Here is a 21,608-nt window from a genome sequence, read left to right on the forward strand (position 1 = left end):
GCAGTGGGGGAGCAGAACTGGCTCGGGAGGCGCGACCAGGACAGCAGCTCCCAGCTGGGCTGCGTTCAACTGCGGGGAATGCACCATGCCATGTGTTTCTGGGGCTCTGGGGTACCGAGACAGGTGACTCTTCTAAGAGCCAGTTTGAACTTCTTAATTTCAGCAGTGATCCTGCTCAGTAAGTAGTGATGATAATTGCTTCACAGAGCCAGGAACATATGGAAATGTTAAAGGGAGAGAGAGCAGGGTATGACCTTTTACCAGTGATACAGAGAAGAGAAAGTTCATCCTACAAAGGTCTGCTTGGCAGCAGCAGTGGAGAGGACAGATGCTTCCAAAATTACAAACTGCACTGGTTGCAACGTCTTTAACAGAATGAGAATGCTCTATGCAGGAGGAGATGCCAGCCTCAGATGCAAGACACCTCTTTCCCTCTGCTCATTGTAGAGTGGGGTATTGTCCGTGTGTCAATACACAGAAACTACCCAACTTCCATGGAAATATTAAGAGGGAGGAAAGAAGCAGCCTGGAAGAAGACCACATGTGAATATTGTGAAAGAACATTTGCATGCCACTACTCTTTGGTTCTGTTCCAAACAAACATAAGCTCTACATCAAAGTACGCCACATTGGGCATTACTAATTCAGGCTGCAGGTATTCTCAGCAAACCAAGCAAGAGTGTTAATATGATTAACCATGCCCCTACTGTGGTGCTAAAAGGATGCTAAATTCTTACATCTCTTCCCTGCCTATAGGAAAAACAAATATTATTTCCTTGAGACAGGAGAAAGGAGAATCAATTGAGAATTCACAAAAGAATAACAGAAATCTGTAATTCAAATATCAAAATGCTACAACTTCTGGCAGAATTCATCCTTCTTCCATCATTTTTTCAATACATTACATTGCCTTTAGATAATTTTAAACAAAATTAAATCAGATCCTAAAAGGGCCTCCCAACTTTTCTTAAATTTATAGTTAGTTAGCATTTTGATGTACAATTTTCCATTTCCTCTATTAGTAAAATTCTATCGATAAATATAATTCAATTTTAAAACATTTATATTAGGAGAAAAGAAACTCTCTTATGTCATGCTACCAGGTATTTTATCAGTGAGTTTGGGTTTCTTGCATTGCTGAGATATCCCGAAATCAAAAGGATGTTAAAAAATTTTACATGGTAATAGATTTTAGAAAGGAAGTACACTACAGAAGTATATTAGAGTTATAAATTTTCATTTATCTTAAAAAAAAAAGAAAGAAGAAATCTCAATAAAATCTTAATTTTATTGGGATTTTTTACTTGATTTCTTTAACAAGTTCTGAAAAATTGATCATTTCTACTGCAGGAACCAACGCCCTGTGAGAAATATTGCCTGAATATCCTGTTAAGTAATGTTGTTGCTTCCATGTGGTATAGAGTATGAAGCTTTAGGTCAGGAAAAAAGATAAAAATGTTTTGCTCTTTATTTTATTCCTATCAACACATTAAAATACATCTTGAATAAACCACTCACTTTCACTGCTGTTTAGTACTAAATATTGTTATTAAAGAGAAACCTGCAGCACAAGCCAAGCCATTGCACAGGAATCACAGCCAGTAAAGCTGGTGCTGCAGCTCAAGGAAGGGCAAGTTGCCAAGATGCAACTGAAGGCTGCTCACAGAAAGTGTAACAAAGAGCTATTTACCTCAGGACTACAGCACATATTAGAATAGTTCTCCCATACACATCTTTTGTAAATATGGTATTTTGAATTTTTAATCACAGAAAATGTGATTACATACCTATTTTGTTCCCTGTAGAAATGCAACCATATGGCAACAAACAGAGGTCCAAGGATTCTGCCTCCCAAATGGATTCCATAATGCGAAGAATCTAGTAAAAACAAATGTATATGCTAAGTTATTTCAAATTATTTGAACATTACGCATTACTCATACAAACAACACTACCCAGACTTCTAAGTTGGGGCTAAACTGACTTTGCTATTTGATTAAGAGAGAAATACAGAAAGTGTGTAGCCATTCAAGATAATCAGTCACAGAAACAAAGTTCATATTTCTTCATCTGTTCTGCAACCAGGAAATCTCTACTCTTTCATAAAGTATTAATCAATATAATATATAATTTCTACATAAGGTGAGATTAAATGCATTAGCAAGCATGCCCACTTTTCCCCATTAATACCTCCAAAAGCCCTAACAAACCAGCTGTCTGAAACTAGAGTAATGATACTAGCTAGCTACTGATTTTTCATTTGTTAATGTCACCCATTGCATAAATAAATGATAAAAACACTTCATCAGAGAAGCAGGCCATCTTGCACTTAGTCAGATTCTGTCTGTAGAACACCAAAATGTGAAATATGTATGGCACAAGGCAGGAAAACCCAGGGTAACAGTATGCACTGTGTCTGGTTGGGATGAAGCTCCTTTTCTTCAGAGCAGCTTGTACTGTGCTGTGGTCTTGGGGGTGACCAAAGCAGGGCTGGGAACACACTGATGTCCCAGGTGAACAGTGTTTGCTGAGTGCCAAGGCTGCCTGTTTCTCACCCTGCCTCACTGTGACTAGATTGGGGTGCACAACAGATTGTGAGAGGACACAACCAGGCACATGACCTGAACCAACCAAAGAAATACTCCATGCTGAACAATGTCATCCTCAGCAATAAAACAGGGAGGAAGGGGTTATGTAGGTTAACATCCTCTGTGCAGGGACTGGCTGGGAGCTGGTCCACCCATGGGATGTAGTGAGTACTGCCTTAGCACCACTTGTTTTGTTTTCTTCCTTTGTTCTTCCACTGATCTTCTGCTTATTAAATCACCTGTAGCTCAACTCACAAGTTTTCTTGTTTTTACTCTTTCTTTCCTATTTTCCCATCCCACCAGGGTTAATCCATAACACAGTAACATGAAAAATCGTAGTAGGACAAAGATGATACAGTGTTGATGTCAGCCTTGCCCTACAGAGTTTTAAATACAAAGACAGCCTCACATTTCATATGAACAGTGAAGACAAGGCATTCACACTCTGGAAAAGTAAAATGATTTTAAAATAATTTAAAATATTCATGCTATTCTTTATAAGCTTTAGCTATCATACCTGTAAAATCAGCATGTCCTGACGGAGGTCATCTCCATGTTTGAAGATGATGCCTATGGTTTCATTTGACAGAGCTGTTGGATCTGCACATTTAAATTCAAGCCAGAGGGGCTTCTTCTTAGAGGCCATTACTTTACATTTTTCTATCTGTGAAAGACACATTAATTGCTTGCTAGCTGTTGTATGCCAACATCAACCCAAGAAACCCTCCTAACAGCAGCTACAGATTAGTTTACCAACTTCCACTCAGCTATACCACAAGCAACATACTGAAAGCACATGTAAAGGACAGAGTTCAGCTGCCACACAAAGCCTCCCTGAACCTTCACAGCTTTTAACCACTGTCCCTGATAAAGGAAAAAGTATATCTTGACTCTGTAAAACTGGATTTAGCTTGTAAATCTGCTTCAGACACATTTAAAATAGGAACAGTGATTCTGACAAAACTGGAAAATACAGACCTTCACAACAGCACTTTGACAGGTGCTTTGCAAAACCAGAACCTAATCATTGTCCAATGCAATTTACCACACCATCCACCCTGCTGACTTCTAGCAACTACATTCCAGATTGCTTGATTCAATTCCCTTAGTAAATTGTTCAAATTCACGGGAGAAATGGCATTTTTGAAACTAATTTAACATAATCATTCATAAGATAATAGATTCCCTATTTAGTTCCATTACATTTTCAATACTGATAAATTCAGTGATGAAACTCCAGTATTTCAAATGTTTTCTCCAGTTATTATGGCTAATACAACTGTAGTATGTCTTACTTTCTATTCTTGAGTTCCTGATTCATTGTTGAACATTACTATGCACAATAAAGTAATCTGAAACTAAAAAAAAAAAAAAAAAAGGCAAAAAAAAAAAAAAAAAGCAAGTGCACATCAGTGTTTGAGAGAAGATAGAATTCATTATATAGGAGTATTCTTAGTATAGTAATGTTTCATCTACTGGAATTCTGAGGTTGTAGTTTAAAACAAAATAGTTTTTACCATCCTTATTTTCAAAAAGGAAAGAAATTTTTAAATCTTTGAACTTATTAGAAACTCTGATTTTAATCTTTGAACTTATTAGAAACTCTGATTTTGCTTCTGATGTTTTGTTTAGACTTGTAATATTCTAGATTTTGAAGATTATGGAACAAATAGTACTTGTTAGAATGAACATGAAATGAAAGCTTAGTTTGTTTTACTAAACATTTTTATTCATACAGTTTGGAAAAAGAAAAGCTAACCCATCAGTTTTTGGACATAGCTATCTTCCTTTGTAAATATATTGTTTTGTTCATCTAGGAAGGTCCTGGTAGGACTGAATACTTCCTAAGTGAGGAAAAGCTAGAAAATCCAGATAAATCTTTTATTTTAAAACCTACTTTCTGTCAAGCTGTCGATGACTTCTGTACAAAAAAACCAAAAAAACAACAAACAAACACAGCAAAACAAAACAAAAACCAAGAGAATATACAAAATACAAACAAGAAAATAGTATTTAAGAAGTCACAAATTATTTCTGAATAAGGAATGTTGGAATTGGCTTTGTGCTAATAGTGCTTCAGCCATGCTCACTTGGGTGGTGTTTAATTCTCTCAGCTTGAAGTCAGACTAGCTTACAGCCAGCCTCCCAAGGCACAGGTTTATTTAACAGAAACTTGGCCATATCTAGACAATGCCTGAGCATTTGGCAATTCCTTAAATTGGATGATTTGTCTGTCCTTAGCTAAGAGAAAATTAAGGATTTTTTCCTTGTAGGGTCCTTCCTGCACATCAAGGGAGTCCAAGGATCTTGACTGTGCTTCTTTACCTAATCCTCACATTGCATTTTAGATGCATGATCCAATTTCCTCTCACTACACATCTGCTGATCTATGAATCTTTTTTTTAACTCTGAGTCAGCACACGCAATTGCATCTCACCACAAAACTCAAGGCAGTAATATAGAAAAACCCAAGTGTTTCTTAATGTATTTCTAACAAAATCATAAAGTGTTTTCTAACAAAACAAACACAGAGATACTGAAAAATCAGAAATAGCTGAGGTAGACATTTTTGTGTTTGATGAAGGTCTGGACCCAAACCTTAGTGACAGATATGAATCAGGGTAAGATAGAGAAAGTAACTGGAAGAATGGAAACAGAATATCCCAAAGCTCCTAAATCAGATACAAGTTTTATACAGTAATTTAATTAAAAAAAAAAAAAAAAGGCAGCTACCTGGTTAAATCTTGTATTCCACTAATGGAAAAAGCATAATTGCCATTTAATGATTAGAATTTAATGGGTTGTTGCAATTTTTTTAGCACATGGTGGTATGTCATCACATTTAGAAAACTAATAATAGCTCTGAGAACAAAAACCTACAGAGTCCATGCAATGTCATTGTACCCACACAGAAATAAGACCTTTTGACATATTAGCAAAATTTTTTTACCAAGTGACACATGTTTTTAAAAAAAATATTTGTAGAAAGTCAGAATATACTTACCACTAGTGCTCCTGCTCTTAGCCCAGGATCATATGGAACTCTAAAACTTTCTGGAAGTTTGCTGCCCTGTAATTTTTCAAGCTTTTGTCGCAGCTGTGCAATAACTGCAATTACAAGAAAGAAAACAGAATGAAATTAGACACTGGAAGGCAAAAAGGTTATAGGTAATCAAACTTATTGAGCATTATACACCTTAAAAATCCCAAACCCAAACAAACAATAACACAAAAACAACCAAACAAAAAAAAAAAAACCTAACAACTCCCCCCTGCTCCCCAAAAGCACCTAAGTTGTAGTAACTTGGATAATGAACCAGCTTTTTATAACGTAACTATAGATTTCCTAGACAAATAGGAACAGACATACAGATTTTCTTAGACAAATCTCTAAGAAAGTTACTGTCTGCAGTTTACTGTTAGTTCAGTAAGTCTCCTCGTTATAATGTAATGTAATGTAATTTGAAAACTATAAGCAAATCAACTGAAGCTACAAAAGATTAAGAATAGCTGATTTTGAAACACAAGTAAAGGCACTTGCTAAAACAATTTTCCAGTTTATCTGGCTTAAGAAGAAGATGCTATGCATTTTAAGAGATCAAACAGCTGAATAAACTCATTCTTGGGAGACAAATCATCTAGCTTGGAGGGTGATGAAAGCAGATAATCCCATGCAAGATGTAATATTATCTTAAAAAATTATTTATTTATTATTACTTGCTATCTTCAAATATAAGCAAAGAGATTATAGTGAAAAGTGAAATAAACAGTTTCACAATGTTCGCTACTGGAATAGTATGGACCTAGCAGGAAAGAATTTGTTCTTTACAGAAAATCCACAAACACTGGAGAAACACAGACACAAGAATAAGATGAGACTGCATGACAGAATGAAATTAAACAGGACAAAACATTCAGACTGAAAATACGAGCAACAATGAACTTAGAAATGTCAGGACAGAAAAGAAGCAATAACCTACAGAATAAATTTTAGGACATACATTTTTAAAAATATAAGAAGTAGAAGGTGCCTATAGAAAAAAATTATGTCCTCAACAATCTGAGAATAAATTACATTAGATATAGCATTATTAGGACACTTCACAGTTTCAGGAAGCCTTATTCAGTGAAAATGTCAATTATATAAGTCATCTTTCAGTGTTCTGCTGTACATTACATCCAAATATTCTTTAACTTCAAAACCTGGTGGGTGTTAATATGATTTCTTTCTCTTGAAGCTTTTCTTCTTTGCCCACATAGCCTTCAAAGATAATGTATTATGGAATCCACTGCTCTTACAGACATGTACATCTGCAAGGTTGTATAGTTTTTCCCAAAATATGGGATTCTGACTAAATACATTTAGGTTATAGAATATTTTAAGAAAAAAATTAGAAAGTTGTTTAGAAGCAGTATTTTATATGGGGTTGCAGTAAGTCCATTTACTCACACTATGTGGCAACAACTGATTTTACACTATATATAAAGAATAAATGCATATTTCCTTCAAATATATTTTGAAACACCACCACAGTCACTTCTGCATAGCCAGAGTGGAAAAGCTTTCCAATCCAAGGACCTCCTGGAGCATACTAGGCTGAACGTGAAGGAAAAGGGGGTGTCTCCACAGCTTTTACAATTTTAATACTGTCAGATGTCTTCTCACACTTACCCCAACACCAAACAAGTAACAGGAATGAGGATAAACAAGCTCTTAAGAAAGTTGGGTGGGAGGAGGATGGGGGAAAGGCAGGCAAAACCCAGAGGTGAAGAGGCATGGCATAACCCTACTGAGGCTTCTCAAGCAGTGCTTACAAGAACTGAAGTAGCAATACTACATCTGTCTCACAGGACTCCTCAAAGACATGCCCTGTATATTCACCCCTGATCCACTAGCCAACTCCATGGCATAGCAGAGGCTGCACTGGACTCCTCCCTGATCTTCCTGCCAAAAATCTTATAGTGAGAGTTTAGAGGAAGGCTGTATTTCTTGGCAAGTGTCACTTTTAATTTCCAGCTGATATTTGTGTCTTTCTTCAGCACTGGCATTCAGCTAATGTGCAAGAACTTATCTGTTTCGCAGTTGGCATGGCATGAAGTTCAAGAAGATAAGCCAAAGCTTGGGAAAGTACTGGGTGTCTAGAACATTGATATTCTTCCCCTTTCAGGTGAAATGAGCAAATAAATCTATTACTGGTTCAATCATTATTAACTTATACTCACATTTTAAAGGAAGTAAAAATGCCCTTTGACAGCAATTTATCCACAATGAACTATTATTTCTTAATGAACAGTACAATTTGCTGCCTAGTTTTCCAAACCCAAAGAGAAAAAACAATATTAACAACAAAGAAATGCCTGTTAGCAAATACCTTGAGAAGTAACATCATACTTTTCTGCAGAAACTGATTTAATCTCCATTGTGACTTTATGCAGCAATTCAATTACTTGAACCTGCTTCATGAAATCGTGCAGCATTGCTTTTCCACAGCCCCTAAGGTAGGCTTCAAGGATGACTGCAAACCTCTGTTGGTAGTGCATGGACTGGGCAATTTCACTTCTTAGGAACCAAAACAAGAAGTGACCAATTCTTTTGTTCTACAGGTAAAGAAAAACACTACAAATTAGCATTCATTTCTTGACAAAGGGTTTTAATAAAGCTAACAACTTTAGCATAAGTTGGCTGTATTTTGAAGTACTTACTCTCAAACCACGTTTCAGCAAAAATCTGGCTAAGGCGCTGTCATGATATGGCTCAAATTTCACAGCCTGAGTAATACAAACATAGAAGACATGTTGTTAACACATTTAAGATCCCACTGCTTAAACTTAACCAATGACATCTAGAGCACACACTGCTGCAGTAGAAAATGTGTAACAAAGCAGGTCTTTTAGAGGCCTCTCTGTCTGATTCAAGAAGAATATTTTGTTTAAAACAGGCTCTTTTTAGTTTTATTATTAATGTGACAATGCAAAGCATGGAGTGCCTAACCAGAGAGTCCAACCTGAACATATGCACAAACCAACATCATTCTTGGCAAAAACCAGCAAGATCAGAAACCAGCCTGCAGTATGACTGAAACTGAGAATGCCTGAAATGATTACTGACAGATGTATTTGTAATAGCTCTTTAATAAAATGTTGCAATAATAAAATACTGGTTTTGGTCAACATCCACTACTCCAAGACTATGCACCAGGGCACTGCTGGGTTCCCTAGAAAAAAAACAGGCTACAGGAGCAGCTTTTCAGAGCACTTATCTGGCCTTCATTCTGTAAACGAATGACAGAATAAAAGATCAGCTACACATCCTATAATAATGAAGTACAATTAAGAGGAATACTTCACCAAAGCTTTTTTTTTACTCACTGTGAAAACAGATGCATTTTTTCTTTTTCAAAACCTCCACCCAAGCCCACAGACATTTCCAAGCTACTGCCAAAAAAGGGGGTCAGGCAGGCGTGGCGGGAGGGAAGTCAACAACTATTTTCAAGTGTCAGTACTAGAATTTTTTTTTTCTGTTATTCTCTCCTCCATCCCAATAACCAAGTGAATTGATCTACCAGAAAACCATCACACTTCCAGATTCTGGGTAGTACCAGGGAACTTCTCCACTTCAACTCATTTTTCCAGCAGCTTCTTTCATGTTGGTTGAGGAATTCAAGCTTAAAGAAGGTTTGAATTCAGATTAATAGTGGAAAAAAGTATGCACTTATATCCCATGGCAACAAAGAGAAATATGAAGCATACAGTCTATGAATCAGAGTCACAAAATCCCTGTCATGGACTGAGGGGGTTGGTGAATGGCTTCAGGTTCTGGAAATAGAGTGCCAGGAAGCAGCCTGTAGGGAGATTAAGGGAAAACAAAGGGATGCGCAGAGAGCTAGGTGCATGTACTATGCTCAGCTTTCAGAAGCAACAAAGTATGCAAACCTCTAGCAATAGTTATTCAACAGAATATAATGGCTCTTTCAAGATCACTGTGGTCTGCAGCTTGCAAAGAAGCAATCAAGCCATCAGCAAAGGTCTGCTAAATTCATCAAACAAACCACAGTTTTTATAAACTCTTACAAGTACTGTGGCACACAGTTGCTTTTTTTTTTTTTTGTTAAATATCAACATGATTTCTGAAATGTAAATCATCCTCTTTAAGCAAATGAAAAAAAAAAAAATCAAGTCAACCTTCCTGAATGAAGCAACTTATAAAAATGTCACAAAAACACGTTCTTTCTAGCTGCTGGCTAAGAGACAGACAAGAAAGCCAAGCACCAGACTTCATGCCCTTCTCCTATATCATAATTCTGCAAGACCTGTCTTGACTGTCTCTGCAGTACTGTTTTATATCCCCAAACAACACCATTTTATTTAGGAAAGACAATGGGAATTCACAAATATAACAATATTTAGATCCTTTTACTTTGTGTCTGAGAGGCATGAATGGTTTTTAATAAAAATTAATTTTCACTGCAGTAAGATGCCCGAAAGCAGTAATTATCATAAAAATTCAAATGGATTATCTTACACTTCCAAGAAAGCCTATTAGAAACCTCCTTCTGGTATATACTATGCTTAATGTTCATATAACCTTGAAAAACAAGTTAAGACTGAAATACAGGCAAACAACTGACCATTACTTCAAAACAAAACCTCCTTATTGAACTTGCAAATGTATTTTAACATGCAACATTATTAAAAAACACATTATGATCATCCTTATTGAGCTATGTTAGATGATTATTTTTAAAAGTCCAGCCCTTTTTTTTTCCACAAAGTCAAATATCAACTTTTGCACAGCAACAATAAAAGCTGTCCATTAAAAAATGTCTGCTAGCACTTCACCAGGTCTCTGTGTGCATCTTTTCCTTGTCAATTCAGCAGAAGGCCTTTACTCACTGCCATATGCAGTACATGCCATTGGTGTTTCTCTTACAAAGAATTTTGTTGCATTTCAGCTATCCTATCCATGGCTTATCAACTGTACAGAGAAGAACAGACATTATAGGAAGCTCAACAGGTTGATTTATGATGTGGCTGCTACTATTTGAAATAAACTTTTGGGGAAATAAAATACTTGATTTCTAACTCTACAGAGGAAAAAATGGGAATATCCTGTGCAGAGTGAAAGAAGCCGAAGAGCTTTCATAAAGGTGTGCATTTGAAAAGTGACAACCATTTGCAGACGAGATGTGTCCACTGGAGCAGAGGAATGGCCGATATTAATTCTCTGAAAAATGTAGATTTTAAATACGCTGTCACACCAAAACTTTGCTGCAGAATTCTGACAGCTTATGTTCCATAGTTAGCTAAGAAATAAAGACAAGGAAAGCAGCAGAGAGGTAAAGCTGGAATCTAGCATGTTTTTCATTTTTAAGGATGGTAAGCTCATTGTTTCTTACAATACCGCTTCCTAAAAATGACACAGTGAAGTTAAGGCACTATGATTTTATGCTACAATATTTTATTTGTTAGAAAGGTTTATTCTTTTTAAAACTCACCATATTTGTACTTCCTGAAAACAAACAATTTCAAGAAAAAATGGAAACAACCCCAGTATTTCCCCTATTTTCTCAGGCATTTGATAGCAACCAATCGTCATCCCAAACTCCTAATTTAGATACAAAAAAAAGTGAATAAAATTGCTGAGCCACATGTAGACAGCAAAAGCTCACAAGCCAAGCATATATATATAGCAGCAGCTACGTGGGAGGCCCAATGAGGTAACCGTAGCGACTCCTTTGGTTAATGCAGAAGTGCATAAATTCTGCCTCATCTTCAGATAAGCAAAGACAAGGCTAGAAAGGCTTTGTTGAAAGCACTACCAATGTGCAGCAAAAACTGAAGTACCAACTTCATTTTCCTGGGATTGTGGGCTCTTTCTCAACATGCAGAAATAAAAAGCAGCTTCCCCAGCTGCAGCAGTTAATTTTTAATTTTTTTTTAAATGTTGAATGTTGTCCTCTGATTCTTTGAAAAAAGTATTTCATGCTCTGAGAGATGACAGCCTTTCCATGCAAAACAGAGCCCTGTCAAGTGTAGGAGGCCTGCAGACCCACCTGGCTCCAGGATTGTGCTTACCAAGAAGGACCCAATGTTACACCTTCCATCAGACACCAGAGGAGACTACCACTGTCAACTGATGGCATCGTGTTGATAGAAAAGCAACCAAACCAAGTACCTGATACAAACCTTTCCTACGTTTGAACTGGCAGATGTGCAGACAAGATGCCTCAAATCAATACAGCAGGGATCCCTTGCCATTAGAAACACAATTTTGTACCCAAGTTCCCAGAAGGACTTAATCTTAGTATGTGGTCCTATCAGCTCGTGAGCTACTTTCAAAATTTTGATGTGGGGAAAGTTTCTAAATAAATCTGCTCCCCTTAACAGCACAAGACTGAAGTTGCTGCAATATACTGTGTAATTACACTGATGTTCTTGACCTAAAACTCAATCTCAGATTTTTCTTCAGGCCTTGCCCATGTCAAAATCTGCATTTGCTTTCTTTCTATTTATACTCCTTCTAAACTACCAGTAAAGTCAGTCAACAACTCTTCAATGCTGTATGGTTCAAACCCAATATGAACAGGATTACAGACAGCACAGTTAGAATTTGCTCCCATCATGGCTGTGCTGGCATTAACAATTTCCAGAAAAACTTACTACTGTAAACACAAGATACAAATTTTAAGACACAAGGCATTGGTACCACAAAAACATCAACAAAGGCAAAAGACAAAAAGTAGCAAAGTGTATTTTGCATTAATCTGGTTCCTACCACTGCCTTGACTAAACATTGAAGACTTCAAAACTAGGGAATACTAACAAGACCTACTAAAAGAGGAAATGCAAATTATGGAGTAATGCAAATACATTCATGGAAGGCTGAGTTCAGGAACGCAAATAGACCTTACCTGCACAAGCTGTAAAAGATAATGAAGAACATCATCATCTTCTAAACTTTCCAGTTTTTGAACTGCCATTGCTCGGACATTTTCGTCTGAAAAGTTACAGTCCAGAAGTTGCATTGTGAGTCCAACATCTAAAGTGCTCTGATCCCAAACCTCCTTTTTAGCAAGCAACTGGTATGTTTTGGCCACTATTTCTTGTTGTCCCCATTTCACAGAGCTAAGCAGCTTAGGATATGCCTTGGGGTGCTTTATGCTCTCGTATCTAAAGTGCCACAACAGTTCTTTGTCCTCAGGAGAAAGTGGATTTAGTGGGTCAGTTGCTATGATCTCTTCAAGTTGCTTGCGAAGCTGGTTGGGCATTTCAGCTCGGGTCCTGTCCCCCTGGGGGTCTGATGATATCCTGTGCTTGGGCAAGGCAATTGGGTGACAATACTTGTCCAGCACAATAGAGATAGCCATTGAGTTTTCTTTATCCGGGTTAGTTGCTGATGTGAGTTTGTCTGCATTTATACTTCCTTGTTCTTCCCCCTTACCTGGAATTTTCCACATGTGGAGCACATACTCCCCACTTCGTAGCAAGAAACGGTGATCTATCAACAAAAGATTTACATAATAGAGAAGCTGGGTTTTGCATTTTGCATCAGAGTTGGAGGATTCGTGTGACTGAAGGTTTGTCTTTGCAGACGGTCCCTGTGCTTTGCCGCAGTATATCTGAAGATTCAGAAGTGCTCCTTTAGGCAAATCCTTGATCTTGATATCAAACTCCAACCAAATATTCCACAGAACCTCCTCAGTAAAAGGCTTTGATGAAGTTCTCCTCTGTGAAAGGAGCTGCTGCCCATGTTGAATGTTAGCCTCTACAAACACAGTAAGATCAGTATTTCTTGGTAAAACTGGGATATCAATGCCAATTATTTTCACTCTAAATTTCCTATTACAATCCCACAAAGAGATTGTGAAGACTCTCTCATGATCTTTTCCATCTATTGTCAATTGTTCATGATACCCTGTGACTCCTGTACAGTCATCCACCAAGGGCCATTCTTCCTTCTGAACCTCATCTTCATTCGGGTCTGGGGGATTATCAAGGACAAGGTGGATTTCTTCCCCGTTCTTAAGGCACTGTCTTATCCAGTGAAAATCTTTGATTGGTGTCTCTCCAGTAATGTACTCATCTCTGCCACAAACTCTGAGAACAAAATCCAGTTCACTATGATCTTCAGGAATGTCCATCAAAGACTTTTTCTTTGCCATTTTTGTGAAAAAGCTGTGGAGAATCATATCTGGAGTTTCATCTATTGACACTTTAATTTTCTGACTAGTTGTTCCTCTATGTATGATTATGAAAATGTTATTATTAGTGATCTTTTTAAATAAATATTCTGGGAGTGGCTTAGATGTAGTCCATGGGTGCATTGCATATAATTTAGGATCTCTGCAAGCTACCTCTATCATTCGTGGCGTGACTAATCTGCGCCGGGTAAATTCCAGTTCATCATCATGCACATTGCTTACATCAGTGACATCATAACCAATTAAATCGTTAAGTTGCCGCTGAAATTCCTGAACTTCCTCTGATGGTTTTTGTTTCTGGACAACATAGATCTTGCCTACCTTTTTCTGTAACACCTTCCAGTACAGTATGCAGTCCAATGTCTGTAATACTTGATGTTTATCATAAATTTCATACCATTGCCCTTTCTTCTGGTACTGCAGAATGAACTGATCTGGGGTGAATGCATGGTAGAAGTCTGTGGTTTGACTCATTTCTATTGCACGCATCCAAATCTGTGCCTTCATTTGCTCAACCGTGCAGTTGCCAGCTATTTCAAGTAACAGAATTTCTGGTGCTTTAGTATGTTTATTGCTTGTAGGTAAAATGAACTCAATGGATATCAGTTCCATTGATGAAAAACTACTAGATGTACAATGAGGTTTCATTCTTCTTCTCCTTCGTTTGTTTTCTTCTCTCATAACAACGGGCTGTTCATGATCCCCCAACTCCATGCCAGAAGAAATCTAGCAAAACATACAATTACTTCATTACTTTCTCATTTACATTTATCTTACTCTTACTTTTTAACTTTTCACATACATTTTTTTACATTTCCACTTCCCCTAATTTCTGGTCACAAATACTTGATTTACATAAACCACTTCAGATGTGACCTATTCAATTCAACACCAAATATAAATAAAAACCTCCAACCAACTCTCAGTGACTAAGTAATTAAAAAAGACATTTCAAACATCCTGCCCAGATTTTACTGAGGATAAGTAGTTCAAATGTGCAACCTCCATATTGATTAGTTCTTCCTTCTATTTGATCAAGCACTGATTCCTCTGCTGCCTCATCTGTTTTGATGCTGCTGATGTTAACATAAGCAGGTTTTCATAGAATTCAAAAGACACACTCCTGTATATGAATAGAATGCAGTACCACTGAGCTCCAGGAATGGCAGAAAGTAACAAAACAAAAAAATTTATTTACAGTCTGGACAGACATGAGCGTATTCCCAGTTTCCTCTGCCTCTCTTTTTAGTGATGAAGAATCAGGACTTCAAACTAAAAAAAGCCTTTAAGATGCAAAAACTCAGGGACTATTTCTGAAGATATATTTAACGTGCATCTAAATTCAAGGCAAGTGTCCTTTGATGCATTTCTTTTAAATAAATCAATTCACCAGACTAATAATACCCATGCATTTTCAAAGTACACACTACCCATATGAACTATTAGTTTGTTACGGAAGAAAAATCTCTCAAGCTGATGCTGATTTATTGCCCTATACATCAAATCACACCTAAAACACCAGTAAAACAATATTAAACATGACTAGCCCACCTTATCAGCATTCAGTAAACAAAAAATATTGTTGCTCAATTAATCTCCATTGACCATATTAAAGTGGAAATTATTCAGTGGTGATTGAGTACACTCACACAAGCCAAGTTACAGCAACATACTGAACTTCTTTTCCAAGCAACACTTTCTACACATAAAATCTTTAACTGCTGGAGAAAAGAAAAGCCAGTGTAACAATTCCTTAGCAGATAATAAAAGAAGCAGATAAAAATATAAAAGATTAAACACAAACAAAACAGCATGCTAATTAAAATTCTTCTTTTGAGTTCCAGAAAGCAGAGACTGTGGGCACACCACCTCTATAATTGATAAAGTACAAGGAAATATTACCTGCTTATAAAACAAAGGCTGAATTGCTGAAGATGATTCATTTGTTTAATGTTTGTAGTTCCTATTTTTTTAAAGGAAGATCATTCACACAAAAAATTTCTTTGTTTAAACTGTTCTGCTTTTCTTGCTCGCTCTCATATCCAGATGCAAAGGAAGTGCTGCACTTACCAGGAAGGAAGTTTTAACCAAGTTGATTATACATATGATTGCTCATTTTAAAAGAAGTCAGAATGCTTTTCCTGTTACAACAGTAAAAATACACCAACAGTACATCAATTTAACACACACGTACAGAAGACATGCTTAGAGCCTTTTAAAAATAGCAAAGAATAATCTGGGCACTAAATTTAATGAATTCAAATAAGGTATTTAAACCAAATATATTTTTGAGAGATTATCTCACAAAATAATTAAATAGAAATAGTAGATAAAAGACAACTTCTATGCAATATGCAATGTTTCATTATTTTGATTTGCATGGCGATAGCCATTTGAGGACTCCTAACATAGATTCACTGGAGATTTTTAAGCCAGTCTCCATACAGGATCTCACAGAGATTGTATATGTCAAGCATCTTGCACGGTAACTTCAGCAGCAGAACTACTGGGCAGCCTTACCCCAAATATCTTAAATTCATTCATTTATGATTACAAATACCCAGTGAAATCCACTAGAAATGGTGACTTTAGATTCAGGAACAAATTAAGACTTTGAATCCTAATTCTTGTGGTTAACTACAACCTGATGTGCTGTTCTTTTACTAAAAAATGATCCCCATAGAAAAAAACATTAGGGAAAACATGGGAAAAAAACAGAAAGAAAAGACAGAAATCCTTCTAATTTCATCCTTTTTCCTTATGACTTTTCCAGTGAAATACTGATTTTTTGAAAAGCAACAAGCAGTACAAATCCTACAGTGGTAGATATCATGCAAAAATGATGACTCTTGAAAAGGAGGTAAAAAATACGAAACAACTGAAAGGTTGTCCATGAACAGTGAATTACCTTTTTTTAAACATATGCATGTTTCCTATTTGTAAGACATATTTGTAGCAACGTATTTGTATAACAGGCCATTCTGATGCACCAGCCAAACTGGTTGTGAGTAATATTATCAAACCACCTGCAGTTTTGTTATTAGAGCTCTCAGGAATTCATCAAGGTTACTGAGAAAACAATAGGATAAAAATAAGAAGAGAGCCTGAGAAAATGTCTGCAAAAAATGTAAACTCTAGATAGGGGAAGCACAAGGCGAGGATGGACTCTTGACCAATTGGGTGTCCTGAAGGATGTGTGTCTGCCTCATGAAGAAGCAGCTCAGTCAACCCAGAGATGTGTGCCCACGTGGACAGTAGACCTACAATCTGTATCTGCCATGTAATGTAAACAACAAATAGCTCCTGTTGGAATCATATTGATTTGGTTATTCAGTGGCCCATTTCCCCCTGCACACATTTTTTATAAAAATGTGAAAAATAACCCCTCCCTCTGTGTTGGAAAAAAAAAAAAAATCTGACAGTCTCTTACCTGCCTCTAACATGCCAAGACTGATTAACACTCTGCCAAGATTAAAAAGGAGAAAATACCCTTCACCACTGACACAGCTCTTCTCTCTCTGAGCATTACTCTGCTTGTCAGCTATGATATTTTCTATCTAGAGGTTATTTTTCTCAGGAAGTCAGTTTGGGGAAAACACACTCTGTCCCAGATGCCTCTATCTTTTAAAGCCACTATTTGAATTATCTCAAGGTAGTGGTGAAGTTACCCTGAACATTTTGTTGCTGACATGAAATCTACCCATCTTGGCCAAGACACTTCCAGAACTCATCCTCCACCCACATGCAGCCTGTCAGCATTCATCAGCCACAGCCTTTGTGGCATCTCAGCACTACACACCACGTTCCTCTCTCATCTCAGTTCTTAAATACAATGTAGCAATGTATTTCTCTTCATTTAGACATAAGCAACTAGCATTAAGGGGGTTTTTATGCCAATAGGCTATATGTATTTTTTTGCAGAGTCCTTCCTCTAAAAGTCATTGTGCTGCCCCATTGGGTAAACTTGGAGTCAATTCAGTTTCATTGGGTTCTGCAGATCTAGGAAAGCTTCCTGGTTTAAAATGTCCTCAGCCTGCTCCTATAAGTCATGCACCTAAGGATTAATTCTTCAAACACATATACATACAAATAGCTCTTCTACCACTACTCACAGATCAACACCATCAAGACAATCAAAGGCAGCATCTCTCCCTCATGCAGCAGAGAAATAACCTGTACATTTCTCAGAGAATGCAATTGTTTCACACTCACACTTATAAAGGCAGGTAGAGCAACACTTTTGTGGGTTCAGACATTCCCCCACAAATTGCACCAGACACAACACGAAATGTGTGGCACTTCTGTAGCTGCCTTGCCCATACCAGGCTGTCTTTTCTCCTGCATTCACTTGGGCTGTGACCAGTCATGTCCAGTGCAGCCCAATCCAATCTCCATCTCCAGTTCTGCACTGACCCCTTTTCCCCAACTTCAGAAGGCAGTTCTTAGAGCAACTGTTGCCTCTCATATCTCTGCAACGACCCATTCTTATGGTGACACCAAATTGTATCCATTTCCTGCTAATCCATGTGTTGGCAAAACCATATTTCCTCATGCACATGAATCATAAAACTTTGATGTTTATAATGAAAAATTAAGTTCCTTTGTCATGCCTACGCTTTACTTACAGTATTGACATATCAGTAACTCCACTGCAACAACACCCCCCCCCCAAAAAAAGGGGGGGGGGGGAGGGGGGGGAGGAATCACTGTGTTATTTTGAACTCTAATGAGCTTCATTAACCCTGAATATTCCTGTATTACAAGAACTGTCCTACACTGGTCCAAAAATCCTGATGGAGTCCAATGGAGAAGGAAAAGATGGGCCTGTAAAAGGTAACCAAGACAAGCAACCAGTCTTGCCTTTGTCTCCAGTTGTGTTCCTACCCCATCACTCAGTCAGCAATCTGACTGTAACAAAAACAGCAAAAAAATTGGTTAATTTTCAGCTGGATCAGTTCCTTTATCTGACTCAACACTTGCAGGAGTGCGTGGACAGCAAGGAAAGAGAAGGAAAGGGAATGGAGCCAGCACAGTTCAGCATAACTGAGACTGAAACATGATTCACAGCAGGATTAGGAGATACACTAATGAGTAAAGTCATTAAATTACTTGAAAACACTGGCTGAAAGGTGCTTTAAAAAGACAATGTGGTATTACGATGCATTACTTACTTGGCTACAAAAAATTTAGGATAGCTGTGACTCTTGACTGCTCTGTTAAGACTATGTTAGAATTCTACCAGTTACTATCATGCTTATTCTATATTAGCTCCTGCTTCTGTTTTAATCCATCACGTGAGAACCTTATTTTAAAATTATTTTCTTCACTTTAGTATGAAGTCCCTCCCAGACAACTTAATTTTCAAAAAAATAAGCACTCTTTACCAGAGTAAGAACTACTTCATGCATGCATTATATAAATACAGCACTAAAGTTTACACTCACAGTTTTAGACAAAGTTTAGCTGAAAGATAAATTAAAACAAACAAAACCACCACGACAGGACTCAGTTTTGCAAGCAGCATACTACAACTACTTGCTCACACTGTTGTGTAGCAGGAGATGACTTTGCACTTGCTGGATGGGAATACATCTTCTCTACACCTGCAGTGATCCAGTGCTGAACTTCCCATGTAAGATACAGCACTAACATTCAGGCATGAACACAACAACAAAACATCAAAAAACTTGAGCCAGTTTCTTTGTCTGATCCTCTAGCAACTACTAGCTCTCATGGGAAATAAATCAGTGCAAGTTCCCATTAGCAAGTAAACTTCACAGGTAATGCAGTCACATTCCTCATTAAGAGTATATGAACCAGGAGATACAGCTGGGTTGGGAGGCTGGGGAGTCAATCAGACTGCTGTTACAGCTGTAGCATTTTCAGGATGCCCTGCCTGTACCTCCTTTAGTTTCTATATGAGTTGTCTCCCTGCAACTCCCAGAACAAACAGTAATTTGTAGCTGGTTCTGAAAATTTAGGTAAGAATTTCGGCAATGTTCTAGTTAACTGGGGTTGCATAAGTGATCTAGTAGTATTCTCAAAGTAATCCACCTTGGAACCAATATTTCGCAGAGTTTTAAAATCCAGGTATCGCTGCTATTGTTCCTGCCGGGACACACTCGCTATTTGGACACTGCCTGTCCTGTCAACTTATGCCCGGATTTCCAAAACCGATTAACTGTGTGATCTAATCTACACCAGCAACCAACTCCCGAACGCCCCCAGCTATTATTTCAGAGGGGTTGTGGTGTGAAAAGGTTTCACGGTCTGTATGTATCAGATAGACATACAAAAAAAATTGTTGGACGACGAAATAGTTACTTTTAAACTTATTGTTTAAAAGCGGTGCTGTAGCAGAGCTGACTCACTGATCTTAAGACTCGAGAGAACTGTCTGCTGTGATCCTTCCCTTGGCATTGTTTCATTCACCGTTCCAACAGCGGCTTTGGCATCGAACTCGTGAACTCCTGTCGGGGCCGTGAGGCGGGACCGAGGCCGGGCCGGGCAGCGCGGGGGGCTCGGCGGGGCCGAGCAGGGCGGGGACCGCAGGGCGACCCCAGGGCGACCCCGCCAGCCCCACACCGCTGTGGGAAAGGCTCCGCAAACGGGAGACGCCGGGAGCACGGGCCGGGCCCGGGGCTGCCTCCCTCCCTCCCTCCCGCCCCCGGCCCACCGCCCGGGCCCAGAGATGGCGGCCGGCGCCGCCCGCGGGAGGGCGAACCTCGCCTCGCCTCCCCTCGCCGTGCCCGCCCCGCCAGGGCTGCCAGGGCTGCCGGGGCCGGGGGCGCCTGCGGCGGGTTCGGGGCCGGGCCGGGTCCCCCCGCGGCCGGAGCGGCTCCGCTCCCCGCGCCACCCCCTGCGAGCCCGGGCCTCGGGACCCGCCGCGCCCCCGCTGCCCCCGGCGCGGAGCTACTCACCGCAGCGCCGGCCCCGGCCCCGGCCCCGGCCCCGGACAGGTGTTTCCCTCAGCAGGAAGCGGCTCGGGCCAGGGGCCGGCGGGGAGGCTCCATAGCCGGCGGCAGAGGCAGCTCCGAAGCCGCCGCCAATCACACGGCGGGCAAAAAGGGAACCGGCCCGGGGCCTCCCCGCCCCGCCCGGCCCCGCCGCGGCCTCGGGCACCCGGGCCCGGCCCGGCCGCATCCCCGGGGCGCGCACGGCCCCTCTGCTGGGGTGGGAGCACCGCAGCCGCCAGCACAAGGCGCTCAGGAGTGTCCTGGTGCCAGCACAGGCGGCAAAAGCCCCCGGGCGCAGCTCCCTGAGGTGTTCCCAGCCCAGGGCCCACCGCCGCCTTCCCCATGACACTCCGGCGGCGACCCGCGCCTGCCGCACCAGCCCTGACAGCTCCTTCAGCCCCGCACCTCAGGGCAGGGGCAAAATAGTTTGTCTAAACTGCCTTTAAAAACTCCCGGAGATGGCAACCTACTCCAGCGTTGTGGTCTTCTGATTAGGAAAGATTTTCATGCTGTCTGTCTTCTTCTACAGACTGAGCATCTTGCTTGTCTTATTCCTCTCATGCAGTTTGGTGGTTTCATTCCTCCCTGCCCTCCAGCTACTTTCTTGCTTGAATTTGCTGTGTTAACTGTTTTCTACTATTTTTCCATCTCCAGACGGGGCAGTCCTGTGCCTCCCTTTTCAGGTCACGTTCCCTAGAGCTCCTGTGATTCCGGTAGCTCACCTCCAGGTTCTTGCCAATTGGACCACACTGTTTTTGGAAAGCACTGCTCAAAACTGGACATAGTAGTATTCCAGCTAAGGCTTTGCCAAGGCTGCCCACAACAGGAGGATTAATTCATCAGTCTTATGGTGCCAGACTCCA

The 21,608-nt window shown here is 39.5% G+C and overlaps 1 protein-coding gene across 3 annotated transcripts in view; it reads right to left on the reverse strand.

The window, feature by feature from the left end:
* The window catches only part of PIK3CG (phosphatidylinositol-4,5-bisphosphate 3-kinase catalytic subunit gamma), a 34,313-nt gene extending 13,513 nt beyond the window's left edge, over positions 1-20,800 (reverse strand). The window contains exons 1-8 of one of the 3 annotated variants that reach the window (XM_083860266.1): positions 20,710-20,800; positions 13,030-14,515; positions 12,500-12,585; positions 8,292-8,357; positions 7,961-8,186; positions 5,593-5,696; positions 3,106-3,252; positions 1,788-1,878 (exon numbers count right to left, since the gene is read on the reverse strand). In XM_083860266.1, coding sequence (XP_083716392.1) covers positions 1,788-1,878; positions 3,106-3,252; positions 5,593-5,696; positions 7,961-8,186; positions 8,292-8,357; positions 12,500-12,585; positions 13,030-14,503 — 2,194 coding nt within the window. In that variant the 5' untranslated portion in view covers positions 14,504-14,515; positions 20,710-20,800. Of the gene's footprint in view, positions 1-1,787; positions 1,879-3,105; positions 3,253-5,592; positions 5,697-7,960; positions 8,187-8,291; positions 8,358-12,499; positions 14,516-15,340; positions 15,648-20,709 lie in introns of those variants that run through there. The other 2 variants (XM_083860264.1, XM_083860265.1) reach the window with 2 other exon arrangements.
* Positions 20,801-21,608: the final 808 nt, after the last annotated feature.

This window comes from Zosterops lateralis, assembly GCF_965231275.1.
Source record: "Zosterops lateralis genome assembly, chromosome: 4".
Taxonomy (NCBI): Eukaryota; Metazoa; Chordata; class Aves; order Passeriformes; family Zosteropidae; genus Zosterops; species Zosterops lateralis.